The sequence below is a fragment of the Scyliorhinus torazame genome, chromosome 10 (assembly GCF_047496885.1).
Source record: "Scyliorhinus torazame isolate Kashiwa2021f chromosome 10, sScyTor2.1, whole genome shotgun sequence".
NCBI lineage: Eukaryota > Metazoa > Chordata > Chondrichthyes > Carcharhiniformes > Scyliorhinidae > Scyliorhinus > Scyliorhinus torazame.
The window spans coordinates 16,403,193-16,424,152 of NC_092716.1; the positions used below are offsets into that span (position 1 = coordinate 16,403,193).

A 20,960-nucleotide genomic window follows, 5' to 3' on the forward strand; every position below is an offset into this window, starting at 1 on the left:
GATCATTTCAATGCGATGAGAAGAGCTGTAGCCAGGGTAACATGGGACCAGAGGTTGAAAGGAAAAACTGTAACAGAAAATAAATGCTTCAGATACAGCATAGGTACATTCCAACAAAGGAGAAAGATAAAGGAAGCCATAAATGGCAAGGGAGGTTGAGATCATGAAACAAAAATGATGCACGTCAGGTGAATTCTTCAAGCAAGAACCAAGCTCAATGCAACAGGTTAAGAGGGCAGGTGAAGAGAAAAATAAGACTGGCAGAGAGGAAATATTTGAAATAGAATGGCAGTCAGCATAAAAAGAGAGTGCAAAAATCTTCTACCTGCATGGGCGATGAGGGCGATTATACGTCTACAGGTGCAGGGCTAGGCAAGAATACTTGATTTGTTTGTATTGCTGTTTATGAGGAAAGAGGAATCTGAAAATATATTGGGAGAAGCGGAGATCGTGGAGGCAATTCTCAATGTAAAAATTGAAAGGGAGGAGGTACTGAAAAGGCTGTGTCTGCTGAGGTTAGATAAGTCATCTGGTCAGGATGGCCCACATCCCAGATCCAAAAGGAAATGGGTTTTTAAAATATTTATCCATGGGATTTGGCCATTGCTGGAATTTATTGTCCATCCTTAATTGCCTTTCAGGGGGAAGTTAAGTCAACCACATTGCTGTGGGTCTGGAGTCACGTGTAGGCCCGATCTCCTTCCACAAAGCACATTACTGAAACAGGTGGGTTTTTACCACAATCGACAATGGTTTCATGGTCATCATTGGACCTAGTTTCAAGACTTTTATTGAATTTGATTTTCACCATCTGCAGTGGTGGGATTCAAACCCAGGTCACCAAGCTCAATACCCTGGGTCTCTCAATTGGATTGGATTGGATTGGATTTGTTTATTGTCACGTGTACCAAGGTACAGTGAAAAGTATTTTTCTGCGAGCAACTCAACAGATCATTAAGTACATGAGAAGAAAAGGGAATAAAAGAAAATACATAAAAGGGCAACACAACATATACAATGTAACTACATAAGCACTGGCATCGGATGAAGCATACAGGGTGTAGTGTTAACGAGGTCAGTCCATAAGAGGGTCATTTAGGAGTCTGGTGACAGTGGGGAAGAAGCTGTTTTTGAGTCTGTCCGTGCGTGTTCTCAGACTTCTGTATCTCCTGCCCGATGGAAGAAGTTGGAAGAGTGAGTAAGCCGGGTGGGAGGGATCTTTGATTATGCTGCCCGCTTTCCCCAGGCAGCGGGAGGTGTAGATGGAGTCAATGGATGGGAGGCAGGTTTGTGTGATGGACTGGGCGGTGTTCACGTCTCTCTGAAGTTTCTTGCGGTCCTGGGCCGAGCAGTTGCCATAGCAGGCTGTGATGCAGCCCGATAAGGATGCTTTCTGTGGTGCATCTGTAAAAGTTGTTAAGGGATGACTAGTCGAGTGACGATACCACTATGCCACTGCCTCCCAAAAGGCCTGCCTTCATCTTTCAAGGTCATCTCAAGATCTTATCCAGATATGGGGGCGGTACAAGAGGATTGGAGAGTGGGAAATGCACTACCCTTATTCAAGAAAGGGTGTAAGGACAAGAACAGGGTAATTAGTTTAATAACAGTGGAGAGCAAGGTTTTCAAATCCTTAATCAGGGAAACAAATTCAACCGGAACTTGGAGAGTTCTGAGTTAATTAAGGAGAGCCGGCATGGATTTATAAAAGAACAGGGGCGTCATTCTCCGATCCCCCAGCGGGTTGGAGAATGGCCGTTGGCCGCCGTGAATCCCGCCCCCGCCGGTTGCCGAAGTCTCCGGTACCGGAGATTCGGCGGGGGCGGGAATCGGGCCGCGCCGGTTGGCGGGCCCCCCCGCTCAATTCTCCGGCCCGGATGGGCCGAAGTTCCGCCGAGAAATTGCCTGTCCCGCCGGCGTAAATTAAAGTAGGTATTTACCGGCGGGACAAGGCGGCGTGGGCGGGCTCCGGGGTCCTGGGGGGGGCGCGGGGCGATCTGACCACGGGGGGTGCCCCCACGGTGGCCTGGCCCGCGATCGGGGCCCACCGATCCGTGGGCAGGCCTGTGCCGTGGGGGCACTCTTTCCCTTCCGCCTCCGCAACGGCCTCCACCATGGCGGAGGCGGAAGAGACTCTCCCCACGGCGCATGTGCGGGAAACTGTCAGCGGCCGCTGACACTCCCGCGCATGCGCCGCCCGGGGATATCATTTCCGCGCCAGCTGGCGGGGCAACAAATGCCGTTTCCGCCAGCTGGTGGGGCGGAAATCCCTCCGGCGCCGGCCTAGCCCCTCAATGTCGGGGCTCGGCCCCCAAAGATGGGGAGCATTCCGCACCTTTGGGGCGGCGTGATGCCCGTCTGATTGGCGCCATTTTGGGCGCCAGTCGGCGGACATTGCGCCGTTGGGGGAGAATTTCGTCCCAGATCATGCTTGACTAATCAAAATGAATTTTATCACAATGTAACAGAGAAAGTGGATGAAGAGAATGCAGTGGATGTTGTCGATATGGACTTTAGGAATGCATTTCGCAAGGGCCCACTTAAAAGACTGGTTGATAGAATTGATGCTCATGGAACCAGAGGTTCAGTGGGTGATTGGATTTTAAAAAATGACTTAAGGACGGAAAGCAGCGAATCGGGTTAATGGTAGTCTTTCGGACCGGAGGGTTTTTCTCAAGGGTCAGCGCGAGGGCCAATGCAATATATAAGTGATTGGATTTTGGAATATGGAATAAAGTTTCAAAATCTGCCAAGGTACTAAACTTGGATGTGTTGCAAACAATGAGAATGTGACAAATAAAAAAATAGGTCACAGACGGGCAGACAAGTGGCAAATGGAATTTATCACCAAGAAGTGTGAGGTGATGCATTTTGCCAGAAGGGATGAAGAGAGGCAAAATAGACTTCCTGACACAGTTCTAGAAAGTATGTGGGGACAGAGGGACCTGGGGGATGCAGCTGTATTGATTTTTGAAAGTGGCAAGACATATTGCGAGAATGGTTAGCAAAGATTATGGGATCTCGGGCTTCATGAACAGAGGCGTGAAGTACAAAGGCAGGAAACAAAAACAGAAAATACTGAACAATCTCAACAGGTCTGTCAGCATCTGCGGAGAGAGAAGGGAGCTAACGTATTGATTCTGGATGACTCTTTGTAAAAGCTGGAGAGAACTGGAAATGGGATCACATTTATACTGTTGTGGGGGGTGGGTGCGTGGGGGGAGGGGCTGCGTGGTCTGGATCACTCCCCCGTCAGCATTTTGCAGGGACTGTTCCATCCGGGTTACCCTGTTCCACTCCTCCATTACTGTAGCCATCTAAGATGGCCACCTGCAAAGGGCCATGGGAAATATGGCCAACCCAGGACTCAGACAGATACAGAGCCTTTGTGCATTTGAAACACAGGTAAACAGACCTGATCGAACCCCCCCCCCCACCAACTCGTTTGCATTTTAATAGCCCATTTCGCAGGACAATAGAACTCCAATCAAGCAACTGGGACAGCCACAGACTGATTAGCGCCACTCCCTTTACTCAGAAAGCCCAACTGCCAAGGCCAATGACCGCTAAGGACCCGCCCAGCCACCAAGGCACCCACCCCTTTATTGGCCGAAATCGAAGACAGTGATCAGAGCCCTGTCAAACTATTGGGTCCAAGGTTAAGGACCGCTTCAAAGAGCGTGAAATCCCAGAGGGATAGAAGAGACACATCCATGTGTTCTGTCTCTTTTGGATCCGGCCTGTGCCAGCCCAATTGCAGCAGGAACAGCCAGCCAAGTTCAAGACCAACGATCACTACCTGACGGATGAGCCCAGCAGAGACAGAGCCACTTTCTTCGAACCAGCCAAGTGAAATCCAGATAAAGGCCTTATCCATTTGCACAGTGCCAGTCGCCCTGAAGTTAAGTATAGGTTATTGTAGCTGATCGGTGTAGTTCAAATCGTAGTAGATATTCTGTTTGCATGTCGAGGTAACTCTTGTGTATGTAAATAAACCATCTTTTGAACTAACTAACTGGTTGTGCGGTCATTTGATCGATATAAGGGAAGGCTTGTGGTTCACCAGCATAGATCATAGATAATAGAATTTACAGTGCAGAAGGAGGCCATTCGGCCCGTCAAGTCTGCACTGGCTCTTGGAAAGAGCACCCTACCCAAGGTCAACACCCTCACCCTATCCCCATATCCCAGTAACCCCACTCAACACCAAGGGCAATTTTGGACACTAAGGGCAATTTAGCATGGCCAATCCACCTAACCTGCACATCTTTGGACTGTGGGAGGAAACCGGAGCACCCGGAGGAAACCCACGCACACACGGGGAGGATGTGCAGACTCCGCACAGACAGTGACCCAAGCCGGAATCGAACCTGGAACCCTGGAGCTGTGAAGCAATTGTGCTATCCACAATGCTACCGTGCTGCCCTCAACATCATTAATATTAGCAATAGTATTGGCGACGTTGTTGGGATCAAAACGGGCAACATTACCTCCAACACCTCGCCCACATCCCACGGCACCTTCCCATGCAATCACCCCTTTACCTCCTCCCTGCTCACCATCCAAGGGCGTAAACACTCTTTTCAAATGAGTCAGTACTTCACGTGCACCTCCTTCAATCTCGTCTATTGCATTCACTGCTCCCAATGCGGTCTACTCTACATTGGAGAGACTAAACACAGACTTTGTGATCGGTTTGCAGAACACCTTCGGTCCATCCTGAAGCAGGACCCAGATCTTCCTGTCGCTGCCATTTTAACTCCCCGTCCTACTCTCATGTCCGTCCTTGGCCTGCTGCAATGTACCAGTGAAGCCCAGTGCAAACTGGAGGAACAGCACCTCAACCTCCGATTAGGCATGTTATAGCCTTCTGAACTTAACATTGAGTTCAACAACTTCAGACTGTGAACTCTTTGTCCATTTTTATTTCCATCAATTTATTTTAATTTCTTCCAGTTACCTGTTTTTCCTTCACCATTTTCCCCCCTCCACCCACCCCACCCCACTTGGGCCATCCGTTCCCTGTTCCTAGTTGCCCTTTGACATACTGCTTACCCGGTTCTGCCATTAACACATTCTAATCTCTTTATGTGCCACTAATAGCACCTTTATTAGCCTTAATAACCCCCGTAAGAAGTCTTACAACACCAGGTTAAAGTCCAACAGGTTTGTTTCAAATCACTAGCTTTCGGAGCGCTGCTCCTTCATCAGGTCAATGAAGACGTAGGGTCCAGAAACATATATGTAAAGTCAAAGATGCAAGGCAACGCATTGTCTGGCATCTTTGACTTTGTCTATATATATATGTATCTGGAACCGACCTCTTAAATCACCTGAGGAAGGAGCAGTGCTCTGAAAGCTAGTGATTTGAAACAAACCTATTGGACTTTAACCTGATGGTGTAAGATTTCTTACTGTGCTCACCCCAGTCCAACGCCGGCAACTCCACATCATTAATAACCCCCATTTACATTCCCTTTGTCTTTCTGTCCACAGCATCTTTGTCAAGCTCACTATCAAGCCCCACCGCTCCACGCTCCCCCTACAACAGGAGAAATCTGACCCTATTTCCAGTTCTCTGCAGCTTTGTTAAAGAGTCACCCAGACTTGAAACGTCAGCTCCCTTCTCTCACCACAGATGCTGGCAGACCTGCTGAGATTGTCCAGTAATTCCTGCTTTTGTTTCAGATTCCAGCAGCCACAGTAATTTGCCTTTAACAAAGGTTGGGAAGTTATTTTGAACCTTGACGAAGCTCTGGTCAGGGCTGCCTACGATTGTGGGATGGTGCAACGGCCCTGGAGAGGGTACAGAGGAGGTTCACCAGAATGCTTCCAGAAATGGGAAGTTTTAATTACAAGGATTGGTTGGGAAGGCTGGAGTTACCCTCTTTGTAACAAAGGAGATTGATGGAAGCTATGATGGAGGTGTACAAGATTATGACAGACTTATATAAGGTCGACAAGAAAAAATGCTTCTCATTAGCTGATTGTACAAGGACTAAGGGAGCACGGATTTAGGATTTTATGTAAGATTTTCAGGGGAAATATGAGCAAGAAAATTTTTACACAGTGAGTGGCAGTGACCTGGGAACTTGCTTCCCATAACGGTGATGGAACCAGAATCAGTCAATGACTTCAAAAGGAAACTGGGTGGAATGTTGAAGGAAATCAATTTGCACGGGGACTGAGCCGGGAATTGGGACTGACTGAATTGTGTAGCAGGGAACCAGGGTGGACAAGATGGGCCTCCTTCTGTGCCCTAAATGACTCTATGACATTAGCTGAAGGATGGATGCATCGCACACTTCTCCAATACTGTTTGTTTCTGATATACTTGCCATTCGCCCTGTGCTGTTGATGGTACTGCCCTCTGAAGAACTTGCAAGTTGAATTGTCTCCGTTGCATACTCCGCAAGCATCCACGACAGCCTTTGACCCCAGAACACGGTCACATCCCACTGCCTGAAGGAACAGTTCACCAATTATGCTTCAATCAGCTACCTTAGCACAGATTGGGACTTGTACCTAGGGCCTCTTTATTGTGCCTGGCCCAGCTAATCGCTGTCTGAACCAGCAATTATGGGAGTCCTGCCCACGGTCTGTTTAACACCCACACTGCATGACAATGCTTGACAGGGTGCTCAGGCAGCCAAATGATTTCTTGGCTTTGGGCAATGTTTCTCGATGAGAGGCACAACAGCAGCCAAGAAAAAAAACAACTTTGTTGGTTTGCTCTCTCTGAAAGTTTTGTGGTGTAATGGGGAATAACCAGAGATGTTGGGGCATGTAGTATAAGGGATTAACTCTAACTGTGTGAGAATGCTAATGAGACAGTGGACATCATCACAGGAAGTGACACAGTGACTCGTGATCTTGCTGTCTCTTGTAGATCTCTTGGTAGTTAAGTCACAGTAAGATATTATCCAATAAGATTAATATTTCCTTCACCTCAGCAGACTGTAAATATTCTGTGTTAACACAACGAGACCAAGATTATTAATGTATCTAGCCGGTGGTCTGCTCATCCTTTTGACAACTGGACTGGATGAGGAACATTTGTGCAGTGAAGGCCTTCTCACCTTCCACAAGACCATGGCAGAATTCACTGAAACAGCAATGTCAGTTGTTTTTCCTTTCCTACTGTGTGTGAAAGTCAATAGCGACAACCCAGCGAGTTGAACTTTCAGATTTCGGGCTCCTAAAGTTAAATCTCCCGAACCTGACTGGAATTTACAGTCAGGATTTCCTGAAGAGATGGGCCTGTTGACCTTGACCAGGGTCAGTTGTCGGAGGGGGGGGGGGGTTGAAAAACTGGGCTGGGATGGATCTATCCACACTCCGCTGTGAGAGCAAATGGAGCATGTCCACCAACTCAAGTGATGAAGAGCTATCTCAAAGAAAATCAAAGACAACACGCTACGTGTGAAAGAGAGAGCTAAATATTTTACCTCACAAACACCATCGATGCAAACGTTGAATTTATTCTCTACGCAGCGAGTTCCATCTTTCACTTTGTTGGACATGGCAAAGAAGAAGTCAAAATCTTCAGCTATGCAGTACAACTTGCAAACATCTTCATCTGTAAAGACAAAATAAGGGATCATGTCACTTAACGACATGCCACAGGGTGGTCTGCAGAGGCTGTATTTATATAACCGTCAACAACTAAAGCCGGGTCAATTCGCACCAGCATTTATGTGTTGCAGATTGTACCTCATCAGGCAATGACAGGAAGAGACACAAGACAGATGCGTTAAATCTCTGCACTTCATGGCAGCTTGATCCACAGGCTTATCCTGCAGGCATTTCTGATAAGACATTTATAAACAGCGGTAAACAAAAGGTAGAGTCTGTCAGTGCAAGTACTCGAGTGATGGAATCAAGGATTGATCAAGAGGAGAAACTTTATTGGCTTGAAGGCTTTAGAAACCTCCTCTTCTGGGAATGTGCACTTTTCCATCAGCTACAATTTCCACAGTATTACAAAGCATTTACAGAAAGAACATAAGAACTAGGAGCAGGAGTAGGCCGTCTGGCCCTTCGAGCCTGCTCCGCCATTCAATGAGATCATGGCAGATCTTTTGTGGACTCAGCTCCACTTTCCCGCCCGAACAACATAACTCTTTATTCCTTTATTCTTCAAAAAACTTGAAAACATCTAATGAAGGAGCCTCAACTGCTTCACTGGGCAGGGAATTCTATAGATTCACAACCTTTTGGGTGAAGAAGTTCCTCCTAAGCTCAGTCCTAAATCTGCTTCAATAAAAGCAAATTACTGCAGATGCTGGAATCTGAAACGAAAGAGAAAATGCTGGAAAATCTCAGCAGGTCTGGCAGCATCTGTAGGGAGAGAAAAGAGCTAACGTTTCGAGTCCGATTTCAAAGCTAACAGTCAGAGAAAGTGGGAAATATTTATACTGTGGAGTGAGAATGAAAGATGAATCTACTTCCCCTTATTTTGAGGCTATGCCCCCTAGTTCTGCTTTCATCGCCAGCGGAAAAATCTGTCCGCATCTATCCTATCTATTCCCTTCATAATTTTATATGTTTTTATAAGATCCCCCTGTCTCCTTCTAAATTCCAACGAGTACAGTCCCAGTCTACTCAACCTCTCTTCGTAATTCAACCCACTCAGCTCTGGGATTAACCTAGTGAATCTCCTCTGCACACCCTCCAGTGCCAGTACATCCTTTCTCAGGTAAGGAGACCAAAACGGAACACAATACTCCAGGTGTGGCCTCACGAATACCTTATACAGTTGCAGCATTACCTCCCTAGTCTTAAACTCCATCCCTCTAGCAATGAAGGATAAAACTCAATTTGCCTTCTTAATCACCTGCTGCACCTGTAAATCAACTTTTTGCGACTCATGCACTCAGACACCCAGGTCCTTCTGCACAGCAGCATGTTTTAATATTTTATCATTTAAATAATGATCCCTTTTGCTGTTATTCCTACCAAAATGGATAACCTCACATTTGTCAACCATGTATTCCATCTGCCAGACCCTAGCCCATTCACTTAAACTATCCAAATCCCTCTGCAGACTTCTAGTATCCTCTGCACTTTTTGCTTTACCACTCATCTTAGTGTCGTCTGCAAACTTGGGACACATTGCACTTGGTCCCCAACTCCAAATCATCTAAGTAAATTGTGAACAATTGTGGGCCCAACACTGATCCCTGAGCGACACCACTAGCTACTGATTGCCAACCAGAGAAACACCCATTAATCCCCACTCTTTGCTTTCTATTAATTAACCAATCCTCTATCCATGCTATTACTTTACCCTTAATGCCATGCATCTTTATCTTATGCAGCAACCTTTTGTGTGGCAGCTTGTAAAAAGCTTTCTGGAAATCCAAATATACCACATCCATTGGCTCCCCATTGTCTACTGCACTGGTAATGTCCTCATTGGCTCCCCATTGTCTACTGCACTGGTAATGTCCTCAAAACATTCCACTAAATTAGTTAGGCACGACCTGCCCTTTATGAAGCCATGCTGCGTCTGCCCAATGGGACAATTTCCATCCAGATGCCTCGCTATTTCTTCCTTGTTGATAGGTTCCAGCATCTTCCCTACTACCGAGGTTAAGCTAACTGGCCTATAATTACCCGCTTTCTGCCTACCTCCTTTTTTAAACAGTGGTGTCACGTTTGCTAATTTCCAATCCGCCGGGACCACTCCAGAGTCTAGTGAATTTTGGTAAATTATCACTAGTGTATTTGCAATTTCCCTAGCCATCTCTTTTAGTATTCCATCAGGGCCAGGAGACTAGTTTACCTTTAGCCCCATTAGCTTGCCCATCACTACCTCCTTAGTGATAACAATCCTCTCAAGGTCCTCACCTGTCATAGCCTCATTTCCATCAGTCACTGGCATGTTATTTGTGTCTTCCACTGTGAAGACCAACCCAAAATACCTGTTCAGTCCCTCAGCCATTTCCTCATCTCCCATTATTAAATCTCCCTTCTCATCCTCTAAAGGACCAATAGCCACTCTTTTTTGTTTTATATATTTGTAAAAACTTTTACTATCTGTTTTTATATTCTGAGCAAGTTTGCTCTTATAATCTATCTTGCTCTTCTTTACAGCTTTTTTCGTAGCTTTCTATTGCCCCTGAAAGATTTCCCAATCCTCTAGTCTCCCACTAATCTTTGCCACTTTGTATGCTTTTTTCTTCAATTTGATACTCTCCCTTATTTCCTTGTTTATCCGCGGTCGATTTTCCCTCTTTCAACCGTCCTTCCTTTTTGTTGGTATTAACTTTTGCTGACCGCTGTGAAAAATTGCTTGGAAGGTTCTCCAATGTTCCTCAACTGTTTCACCATAAAGTCTACCTCAACTAGCTCTTCTCTCATCCCACTGTAATCTTCTTTGTTGAAGCACAAAACACTAGTCTTTGATTTTACCTTCTCACCCTCCATCTGTATTTTAAATTCCACCATATTGTGATCGCTCCTTCCGAGAGGATCCCTAACTATGAGATCCTGAATCAATCCTGTCTCATTACACATGACCAGATCTAGGACCGCTTGTTCCCTCATAGGTTCCATTACATACTGTTCTAGGAAACTATCGCGGATACATTCTATAAACTCCTCCTCAAGGCTGCCTTGACCGACCTGGTTAAACCAATCGACATGTAGATTAAAATCCCCCATAATAACTGCTGTACCGTTTCTTCATGCATCAGTTATTTCTTTGTTTATTTCCCGCCACACCATAATTTTACTATTTGGTGGCCTATAGACTACTCCTATCAGTGACTTTTTCACCTTACTATTCCTGATTTCCACCTAAATGGATTCAACCTTATCCTCCATGGCACTGATGCCATCCCTCACTACTGCCCGGATGTCATCCTTAAATAACAGAGCTACACCACCTCCCTTACCATCCACTCTGTCCTTCCGAATAGTTTGATACCCTCGGATATTCAACTCCCAGTCATGTCCTTCCTTTAACTATGTTTCAGTGATGGCCATTAAATCATAAACATTCACGATGATTTGCGCATTCAACTCATTTACCTTATTCCGAATACTACGAGCATTCAGGTAAAGTACCGTTATGTTGGCTTTCATACCTCCGTTTTGAATCTTAACACCTCTATAAGTAACCTCTCCTAAGTTATTTTTCTTTTAACTTTTCTCTTAATTTTCCTTATCGTTGAACCCTTATCTTCATGTAACAACCTGCTGCTTCGCTTTCCATTTATGTTTTTACTTCCTGTTTTATTCCTTTTAGTATTACTGGTCATATTCACTGAGCTCTCCTCAGTCACTGTACCTTGTACTGTGGGCCTTTTTGATTTTTGACTCTAGCTTCTCTGCCTTACACTTTCCCCCTTACTGCCTTGTGTTTCTGTCCCCGTTTTACTACCCTCCGACTTCCTGCATCGTTCCCATCCCCCTGCCACATTAGTTTAAACCCTCCCCAACAGCACTTGCAAACAGCCCCCCTAGGACATCGGTTCCAGTCCTGCCCAGGTGCAGACCATCCGGTTTGTACTGGTCCCACCTCTCCCAGACCGGTTCCAATGCCCCAGGAATTTGAATCCCTCTCTCTTGCACCATCTCTCGAGCCACGCATTCATCCTATCTATCCTGACATTCCTACTCTGATTAGCTCGGCTAACTTTCCTCCATTGAGATCAGTTGGGGTCAAGGGTAAAGAGTGATCATAGTACAACTCAATTCCACATTAGATTTAAAAGCAGCATACTCCAATCCAAACAAGAATCACAATCATAAGCAAAGCAAATTAAATACTTATGAGGGGAGGGCTGGTGAATCTTGATTGGTTAAACAGACTAAAAGGTGTGGTGTGAAATAAATAGTGGAAAATATTTATTCAAAATGTGCAACAAAAAATGTATTCCATTGAAAAACACAAACTCAGCAAGAATGATCATTCTGTGGCTTACTAAGGAAGTCAAAGATAGTATTAGATTAAAAGAAGAGGCATATATGTTGGGTACGGTTACGAGGCACGATAAGGTATCATGGAGTTGGGGAATATATTAGCATGGGTAGATGATTGGTTAACAGACAGGAAGCAAAGAGTAGAGATAAAGGGGACATTTTCAGTTGGCAGGTTAATAATAGTGGAATGCCACAGGGATCTGGGCTGGGTGGGGTCTCAGCACTCTACAAACTATATTAATGACTTAGACAAAGAGACAGAGAGTAATCTTTCTAGGTTTGCTGACAGTACAAAGTTGGAGGGAGATGCAAGCTGTGAGGAGGACACAATGAGGCTGTAGAGATATCAACAGGTTAACTCAGTGGGCCGCAAGATGGCAAATGGGGAATGTATGGGGAAGCATAAGATTAATCACTTTGGTCATGAGAACAGAAAAGCAGAATGTCTTTTTTAAAAGGGTGAAACTTGTTAATGTTGACATTCAGAAAGACCTGGGTGCACTAGTACAAGGAAGTACGCAGGTAAAGCAAGTAACTTGGAAGGCAAACAGCAGGTTGGGCTTAACTGCAAAGGGGTTGGAGTACAGAAGAAAGAAATCTTGTTACAATCATAAAGGGATTTGGTGAGCCCATCCCTGGAGTATTCTGCACAGTTTTAGTCTCCATATTTAAGGAAGGGTTTAGTTGCATTGGAGGGAAACAAAGCAAAGGTTCACCAGACGACTTCCTGTGATGAAAGGGCCTGAGTAAACTGGGCTTACGTCTCTGGAGAGTGAAAGCTGGTTCCATTGAAATATACCCTGAAGGTGCTTGGCAGGATAGACACTGAAAGATTGGTTCTCCAGGCTGGGGAATCCAGAATACGAGGACACAGCTCCAAGATAGGAGGCTGACCATTTTGAACAGAGATGAGGAGAAATTTCTTCTCTTGGAGGATTGTGAATTGCCAAAATTCTCTATCCCAGAGAGTTGCGGATTCTTTCATCATTGAAAATACTGAAGGCTGAGGTAAACAGATATTTGGCCGCTCAGGAAACTAAGGGATATGCAAACTGTGTGGGAAGGTGGAGTCAAGGCCAAAGATTACCCATGGTCGTACTGTATGGTGGAGCAGGCTCGATCGGCCAGATGGTCAAGTCGTAGAATTATAGAATCCCTACAGCGCAGAAGGAGGCCGGTCAGCCTATCGGGTCTGCACCAACCCTCCGAAAGATCACTCCACCCAGGCCCACTCCCCCGCCCTATCCCCATAACCCCAACTTACCTTTGGACACTAAGGGGCAAATTTAACATGGTCAATCCACCTAACTTGCACATCTTTGGACTGTGGGAGGAAACCGGAGCACCCAGGGGAAACCCATGCAGACAAGGGGAGAAAGTGCAAACTCCACACAGACAGTGACCCGAGGCCGGAATCGGACCCGGATCCCTGGCTCTGTGAGGCAGCAGTGCTAACCACTGTGCCACGGTCTCCTGCTTCCATCTCTTATGTTCTTACGGTAAATCACTTTTCTGCACTTTTGTTTGTAGAATAGAGGAATAGAGAAGGCTGAGGATCGGGGGTGGTGGGGTGGGGGGGGGTGGAGTGCTGGGGGGGGGGTTGTGGAGTGCGCGATGTGATAGGGATCTTTAAAACCACGAAGAGCTCTGTGAGGGAAATGTAGAGAAAACATTTTCAGTTAAAGGATACAGGCGGGTGGTCTAAATAGGACACCAGGGCTGGGATTCTCCCCTATCCGGCGGGGCGGGGGATCCCGGCGGGATGGATTGGCGGGAACCACTCCGGCGTCGGGCCGCCCCAAAGGTGCGGACTTCTACGCAGCTTTAGGGGGTCAAGCCCTCATCACCTTGAGGGGCTAGACCCGCGCCAAAGTAGTTGGCGCGCCGCCGGCCGGCGGGAAAGGCCTTTGGCGCCAAGCCAGCCAGGACCGAAGGGTCTTCACCGGCCGGCGGAAGTCCGCGCATGCGTGGGAGCGTCCGCGGCTGCTGACGTCATCCCCGCGCATGCGCGGGGGGGGGTCACTTCCGATTCCGCGGAGGTTATGGCCGAGGCGGAAGGAAAAGAGTGCCCCCACGGCACAGGCCTGTCCACGGATCGGTGGGCCCCGATCGCGGGCCAGGCCACCGTGGGGGCACCCCCTGGGGCCAGATCGCCCCGCGCCCCCCCCCCCCCCAGGACCCCCGAGCCCACCTGCACCGCCAGTCCTGCCGGGAAGGGAGGTGGTTTGATTCACGCCGGCAGGACCAGCATTGGGGGGGGGGGGGGGGAAGGGGGGGGGGGAAGGGGGGGGCCCGCCGGCCGGCGCGGCGCGATTTCCATGCCCACCGACTTTTCGGTGCCGGAGAATTCGGCGGCCGGCGGGGGCGGGATTCACGCTGCCCCCCCCGGCGATTCTCCGACCCGGCGGGTGGTCGGAGAATCCCGCCCCAGATTGGCGCAGGCTTGGAGGGCCGAAGGGCCTGTTCCTGTGCTGTATTTTTCTTTGTTCTTTGAGCGGGAGCCTAAAATCAGAGGCCATGAATATAAGGTTTTCACCTTAAAACCAAAAAGAATTCAGGAGAAACATCTTTGCCCAGGAAGCGGTGAGAATGTGGAACTTGAGTTGAATAGGATGCATGCAATTTCGGCGAACCAATGAAGTGCATATGGGAAAAACAAATAGACGGCAATGACGATAGGTTGAGGTAGAGTTGCGGAGGCCGATGTGGAACACACACATCAACACCAATCCATTGGGTCAAATGGGCTGCTTCAGTGCAGTGGAATTCTATATAATGCCCCAAATTGGGGACAAGGTTGGAATTCACTTGCATTCTCTTCCCCTTTCCCAAAACATCGAGCTTCTACATTTAAATATTTACCATTGACCTTTGTGTAGGGCTTCCACTTGTAGTACCATCCCCTGAAGGGTTTGCTGTTGTACTCGGCACACTGCTGGGCTCGGAACAGGACACGGCTATGCTGGCATGCCTGAATGTTGCACATCTGATATATCCGATTGGAGCCGTGGCAAAACTTCCCACCGTACTGAGGCCTGAGGAACAGAAAGGAGAACAAGCCTGAGAGGAACTGAAGTAATTTGATTGTGTTTTAAAAAGAAGGGTTCATTAAACACAGGAGAGCTGAATATCCACAGCCGTTAATATTTAATTTTGTGTTCTCTTTAACGTTGTCGATTCTCCACCCCCACCCTGGTGGGCTGTGTCACCCCCAGTCCCAGGCCATTCTGCCCCTCGTCCAAAGGACTATCTTTTCATATGGGAAACTAGATAATGCGCAAAGCCTGGTCCTTTCATTTTTGCCAGCTTTTTCCTGTCTCAGTTGGTAACGTGTGTGCCTCTTGAGTCAGAGGTTTGTGGGTCCAGGCTCCAATCCAGGGACACTCCAGTTCAGAGCTGAGGGTTTGCTGCACTGTCAGAGGCGCTATCTTGCTGTTGAAATGCCAAGCCACAGCCCAATGGCCCTCTTTGATGGGAGAAATGATCCAGGCAGAGATGAATGAAGAACTGCCGATTTCTCCCCAGCACCTTTGCCAATACTTACTACTCACCCAAAATCACTAAAAAAAGACCCACCTTGTCAACCCTGTTGTTTGTGTGACCTTGCTGAGTGCAAAATGGCTACTTTGTCAGAATCACAGAGCCACGCAGCCGAGAAGAAGCCTATTATCTTGGTAGAGTTACCCTGCTAATCCCAATTATTCCCTCTTTCCCCAGACCACTGTAAGATTTTTCCTTCAAGTATTTCTTTAATCCATTTTAAATGATACTGTTTCATCTGCTTCCACCACCCATTCAGGCGGTGAATTCCGGAACAACCACGATAAAAATACTCTATCCTCATGCAACCACGGGTTTCTTTACCTTGATTTTGACCTTGATTCTGTGTCCTCTGGTTACCAACATTTCTGCCACAGGACACAAATATCCTTCATTTCCTCTATCGAAACACTTGATGATTTTGAACACCTCTATAAAATTTCTCCTCAACAAACTTGCACAGGTTAGGCGGATTGGTCATGCTAAATTGCCCCTCAGTGTCCAAGGATGTGCACATCAGATTATGGGGGTGGGGCAGCGGTAGTAGACATTGGTAAGGGTGCTCTTTTGGGGCGTGGGTGCAGATCCGATGGGCCGAATGGCTCGCTTCTGCACTGGAGGGACCCTATGATTACAACACCAGCTGCATTTCAGAAGTTCTTCCTTGGCTGTGGAGACATCCTGAAGCTGTGTACATCACTCTATAAATGCAAGTCCTTGCTTTTTGGCTGATGGCAGTAAACGCACATGTTCGACAGGAGCCACAGCCAAACAGAGCTGGATTCACGGGCAACTTTCGCCTGTGCGGAGAGGACTAAGAAGAATAGGAAATGGCTTGGTGTGTGTTGGAGGATGCCTTCCCAATGTGACATCTAAGTAAAATCGTGAGCATCTGACAACGCAGACGTTGATTTCTTACAGAATCCACTTGGAATTTCTCCTTGACAAAGGAGTATTCCCAAAATACATGACTTATTAAAGCTTCTCTCACACAGCACCCAGTCTCCCCAGGAGCAAACCTTAAATCATTCCCTAAGGTTTTGACTGAACAGATTTTATTGTTACGATGTTGGCAGGCTTCCAGCTGTCCGAACACAGCTGTGCAGGAAGCCAAAGCCTCCCACCTCTCAAACACAAGGACTAACCGTCAGAAAGGCTACAAGAGAGAGATTGAGCATATTGGCATGCCGCGCTACTCCAGGATGAATCCAAAGATATGTGCAGGCACCCGTTTTCATCATCGCTTTATAATAAATATATGAAAACCAAAAAATACAGCTACTGCTCATGCATTCATTCTCAAGCAATTCAATCCATAGAACTCATAGCTGCTCCCTCTCCAGTTTTGCAATCTGATCATAAAAATGACAGCTCTGCGCTCGCGTTCCTGCAAGAGCAGACTTCATCCGAAAGAATCTAATTTGTTAAGTAAATCCGCCTCCTGGTTGCTGACCCCGGAAAGGGATCACCAGCAGATCCCAGGTTTGATTAATGCCATGTGCATAGAACATAGAACATACAGTGCAGAAGGAGGCCATTCGGCCCATCAGTGTTAACTCATCTCAGCCAAGGCAGCAAATGGGCTTCTGTGGTCAGGGCTCAAAGCTCAAAATGAGCACCGCCTGCGGGGAGTTTGCACGTTCTCCCCGTGTCTGCGTGGGCCTAACGCCCACAGCCCAAAAAGATGTGCGGGGTAGGTGAATTGGCCACGCTAAATTGCCCCTTAATTGAGGGAAAAAAATAATAATTTTTTTTTTAAACTCAAAATGGAGAGGATGGGTGGAGAACAGGAACAAGAGAAAAACAGAATTCAGCACGCTCTTGACCAATGTTGGGAAGATCCCTTTCACAGCCTGAGGACATCGCAAAGTGTTTGACAGCCAATAAATGCTTTTTTGGGATGCCATCACGTTTTGTTATGTAGGTAACATTCACAGCAATTACCCACAACCAGTAGTGTGATAATCTGTCTTTCAAGTGATGGCAACCGAGAAATAATTATTGGCCAGGCTACCATTGAGAACTCCCTCCACTTCTTCTGAAATAGCATTAGGAGATGGTCTTTTCTGTCCAAATTGCAGGGCCGACTGGGCCTTTCACTCTAAGATAGCACTCTCCACCAGTGCAGCGTTCCCTCAGTACTGAACTGAGCGCCAAAAGTATTTTCCCACTCAAGACTCGAACCCCAAATCTTCTGGCACTGAGACATGAGTGCAGCCCAGCACGTTGGCAGTGCAATTTGTGAGCAGGTTGTGTATTGGCTACCCCTGGTGGCTGAGCTAGACAAGGAAAAGTGGCCACTTTGGCAAGCAGTCCGATGGTGAAGGGGCCTGTGAAGTCAGGTCTCACTGATTTCAGACGAGGAGAGTTGTGAAAATACCAGTTGACACACGGATTCAATCAATTCATTTGCCCATTTGCTCTATGTCTGTTTCCTGTCAGTAGAAAATGTCTCCTTCACGTCATAAGAGTGCTAATAGCATGGGGGGAGGCCATTCAGCCCATTGAGTCGACTTCCTATCTCTTTTTCTCAGAACTACAAAGACAGTGTGCAGAATGGATGGGGCAAGCCCTTCATCCATCTCCTTGCTTGCACCAAAAACAAAATCAAATTGAATCCAATTCATGGTCCCCAGTAAAAGAGTCAGAAGTCTTACAACACCAGGATAAAGTCCAACAGGTTTGTTTCATAGAACATAGAACATAGAACAATACAGCGCAGTACAGGCCCTTCGGCCCACGATGTTGCACCGAAACAAAAGCCATCTAACCTACACTATGCCATTATCATCCATATGTTTATCCAATAAACTTTTAAATGCCCTCAATGTTGGCGAGTTCACTACTGTAGCAGGTAGGGCATTCCACGGCCTCACTACTCTTTGCGTAAAGAACCTACCTCTGACCTCTGTCCTATATCTATTACCCCTCAGTTTAAAGTTATGTCCCCTCGTGCCAGCCATATCCATCCGCGGGAGAAGGCTCTCACTGTCCACCCTATCCAACCCCCTGATCATTTTGTATGCCTCTATTAAGTCTCCTCTTAACCTTCTTCTCTCCAACGAAAACAACCTCAAGTCTGCCAGCCTTTCCTCATAAGATTTTCCCTCCATACCAGGCAACATCCTGGTAAATCTCCTCTGCACCCGCTCCAAAGCCTCCACGTCCTTCCTATAATGCGGTGACCAGAACTGTACGCAATACTCCAAATGCGGCCGGACCAGAGTTCTGTACAGCTGCAACATGACCTCCCGACTCCGGAACTCAATCCCTCTACCAATAAAGGCCAACACTCCATAGGCCTTCTTCACAACCCTATCAACCTGGGTGGCAACTTTCAGGGATCTATGTACATGGACACCTAGATCCCTCTGCTCAGCCACACTTTCAAGAACTTTACCATTAGCCAAATATTCCGCATTCCTGTTATTCCTTCCAAAGTGAATCACCTCACACTTCTCTACATTAAACTCCATTTGCCACCTCTCAGCCCAGCTCTGCAGCTTATCTATATCCCTCTGTAACCTGCTACATCCTTCCACACTATCGACAACACCACCGACTTTAGTATCGTCTGCAAATTTACTCACCCACCCTTCTGTGCCTTCCTCTAGGTCATTGATAAAAATGACAAACAGCAACGGTCCCAGAACAGATCCTTGTGGTACTCCACTTGTGACTGTACTCCATTCTGAACATTTCCCATCAACCACCACCCTCTGTCTTCTTTCAGCTAGCCAATTTCTGATCCACATCTCTAAATCACCCTCAATCCCCAGCCTCCGTATTTTTTGCAATAGCCTACCGTGGGGAACCTTATCAAACGCTTTGCTGAAATCCATATACACCACATCAACTGCTCTACCCTCGTCTACCTGTTCAGTCACCTTCTCAAAGAACTCAATAAGGTTTGTGAGTCATGACCTACCCTTCACAAAGCCATGCTGACTATCCCTGATCATATTATTCCTATCTAGATGATTATAAATCTTGTCCCTTATAATCCCCTCCAAGACTTTACCCACTACAGACATGAGGCTCACCGGTCTATAGTTGCCGGGGTTGTCTCTGCTCCCCTTTTTGAACAAAGGGACCACATTTGCTGTCCTCCAGTCCTCTGGCACTATTCCTGTAGCCAATGATGACATAAAAATCAAAGCCAAAGGTCCAGCAATCTCTTCCCTGGCCTCCCATAGAATCCTAGGATAAATCCCATCAGGTCCCGGGGACTTATCTATTTTCAGCCTGTCCAGAATTGCCAACACCTCTTCCCTACGTACCTCAATGCCATCTATTCTATTAGCCTGGGGCTCAGCATTCTCCTCCACAACATTATCTTTTTCCTGAGTGAATACTGACGAAAAATATTCATTTAGTATCTCGCCTATCTCTTCAGACTCCACACACAATTTCCCATCCCTGTCCTTGACTGGTCCTACTCTTTCCCTAGTCATTCGCTTATTCCTGACATACCTATAGAAAGCTTTTGGGTTTTCCTTGATCCTTCCTGCCAAATACTTCTCATGTCCCCTCCTTGCTCGTCTTAGCTCTCTCTTTAGATCCTTCCTCGCGACCTTGTAACTATCCATCGCCCCAACCGAAACTTCACACTTCATCTTCACATAGGCCTTCTTCTTCCTCTTAACAAGAGATTCCACTTCCCTGGTAAACCACGGTTCCCTCGCTCGACGCCTTCCTCCCTGTCTGACCGGTACATACTTATCAAGAACACGCAGTAGCTGATCCTTGAACAAGCCCCACTTATCCAGTGTGCCCAACACTTGCAGCCTACTTCTCCACCTTATCCCCCCCAAGTCACGTCTAATGGCATCATAATTGCCCTTCCCCCAGCTATAACTCTTGCCCTGCGGTGTATACTTATCCCTTTCCATCATTAACGTAAACGTCACCGAATTGTGGTCACTGTCCCCAAAGTGCTCTCCTACCTCCAAATCCAACACCTGGCCTGGTTCATTACCCAAAACCAAATCCAACGTGGCCTCGCCTCTTGTTGGCCTGTCAACATATTGTTTCAGGAAACCCTCCTGCACACACTGTACAAAAAACGACCCATCTATTGTACTCGAACTATATATTTTCCAGTCAATATTTGGAAAGTTAAAGTCTCCCATAATAACTACCCTGTTACTTTCGCTCATATCCAGAATCATCTTCGCCATCCTTTCCTCTACATCCCTAGAACTATTAGGAGGCCTATAAAAAACTCCCAACAGGGTGACCTCTCCTTTCCTGTTTCTAACTTCAGCCAATACTACCTCGGAAGAAGAGTCCCCATCTAGCATCCTCTCCGCCACCGTAATACTGCTCTTGACTAGCAGCGCCACACCTCCCCCTCTTTTGCCTCCTTCTCTGAGCTTACTAAAACACCTAAACCCCGGAACCTGCAACATCCATTCCTGTCCCTGCTCTATCCATGTCTCCGAAATGGCCACAACATCGAAGTCCCAGGTACCAACCCACGCTGCCAG

At 47.0% G+C, this 20,960-nt stretch overlaps 1 protein-coding gene across 1 annotated transcript in view; it reads right to left on the reverse strand.

The window, feature by feature from the left end:
* The window catches only part of adamts18 (ADAM metallopeptidase with thrombospondin type 1 motif, 18), a 301,723-nt gene that overhangs the window by 94,550 nt on the left and 186,213 nt on the right, over positions 1-20,960 (reverse strand). The window contains exons 13-15 of the mRNA XM_072517824.1: positions 14,794-14,966; positions 7,449-7,579; positions 6,339-6,462 (exon numbers count right to left, since the gene is read on the reverse strand). Coding sequence (XP_072373925.1) covers positions 6,339-6,462; positions 7,449-7,579; positions 14,794-14,966 — 428 coding nt within the window. The remainder of the gene's footprint in view (positions 1-6,338; positions 6,463-7,448; positions 7,580-14,793; positions 14,967-20,960) is intronic.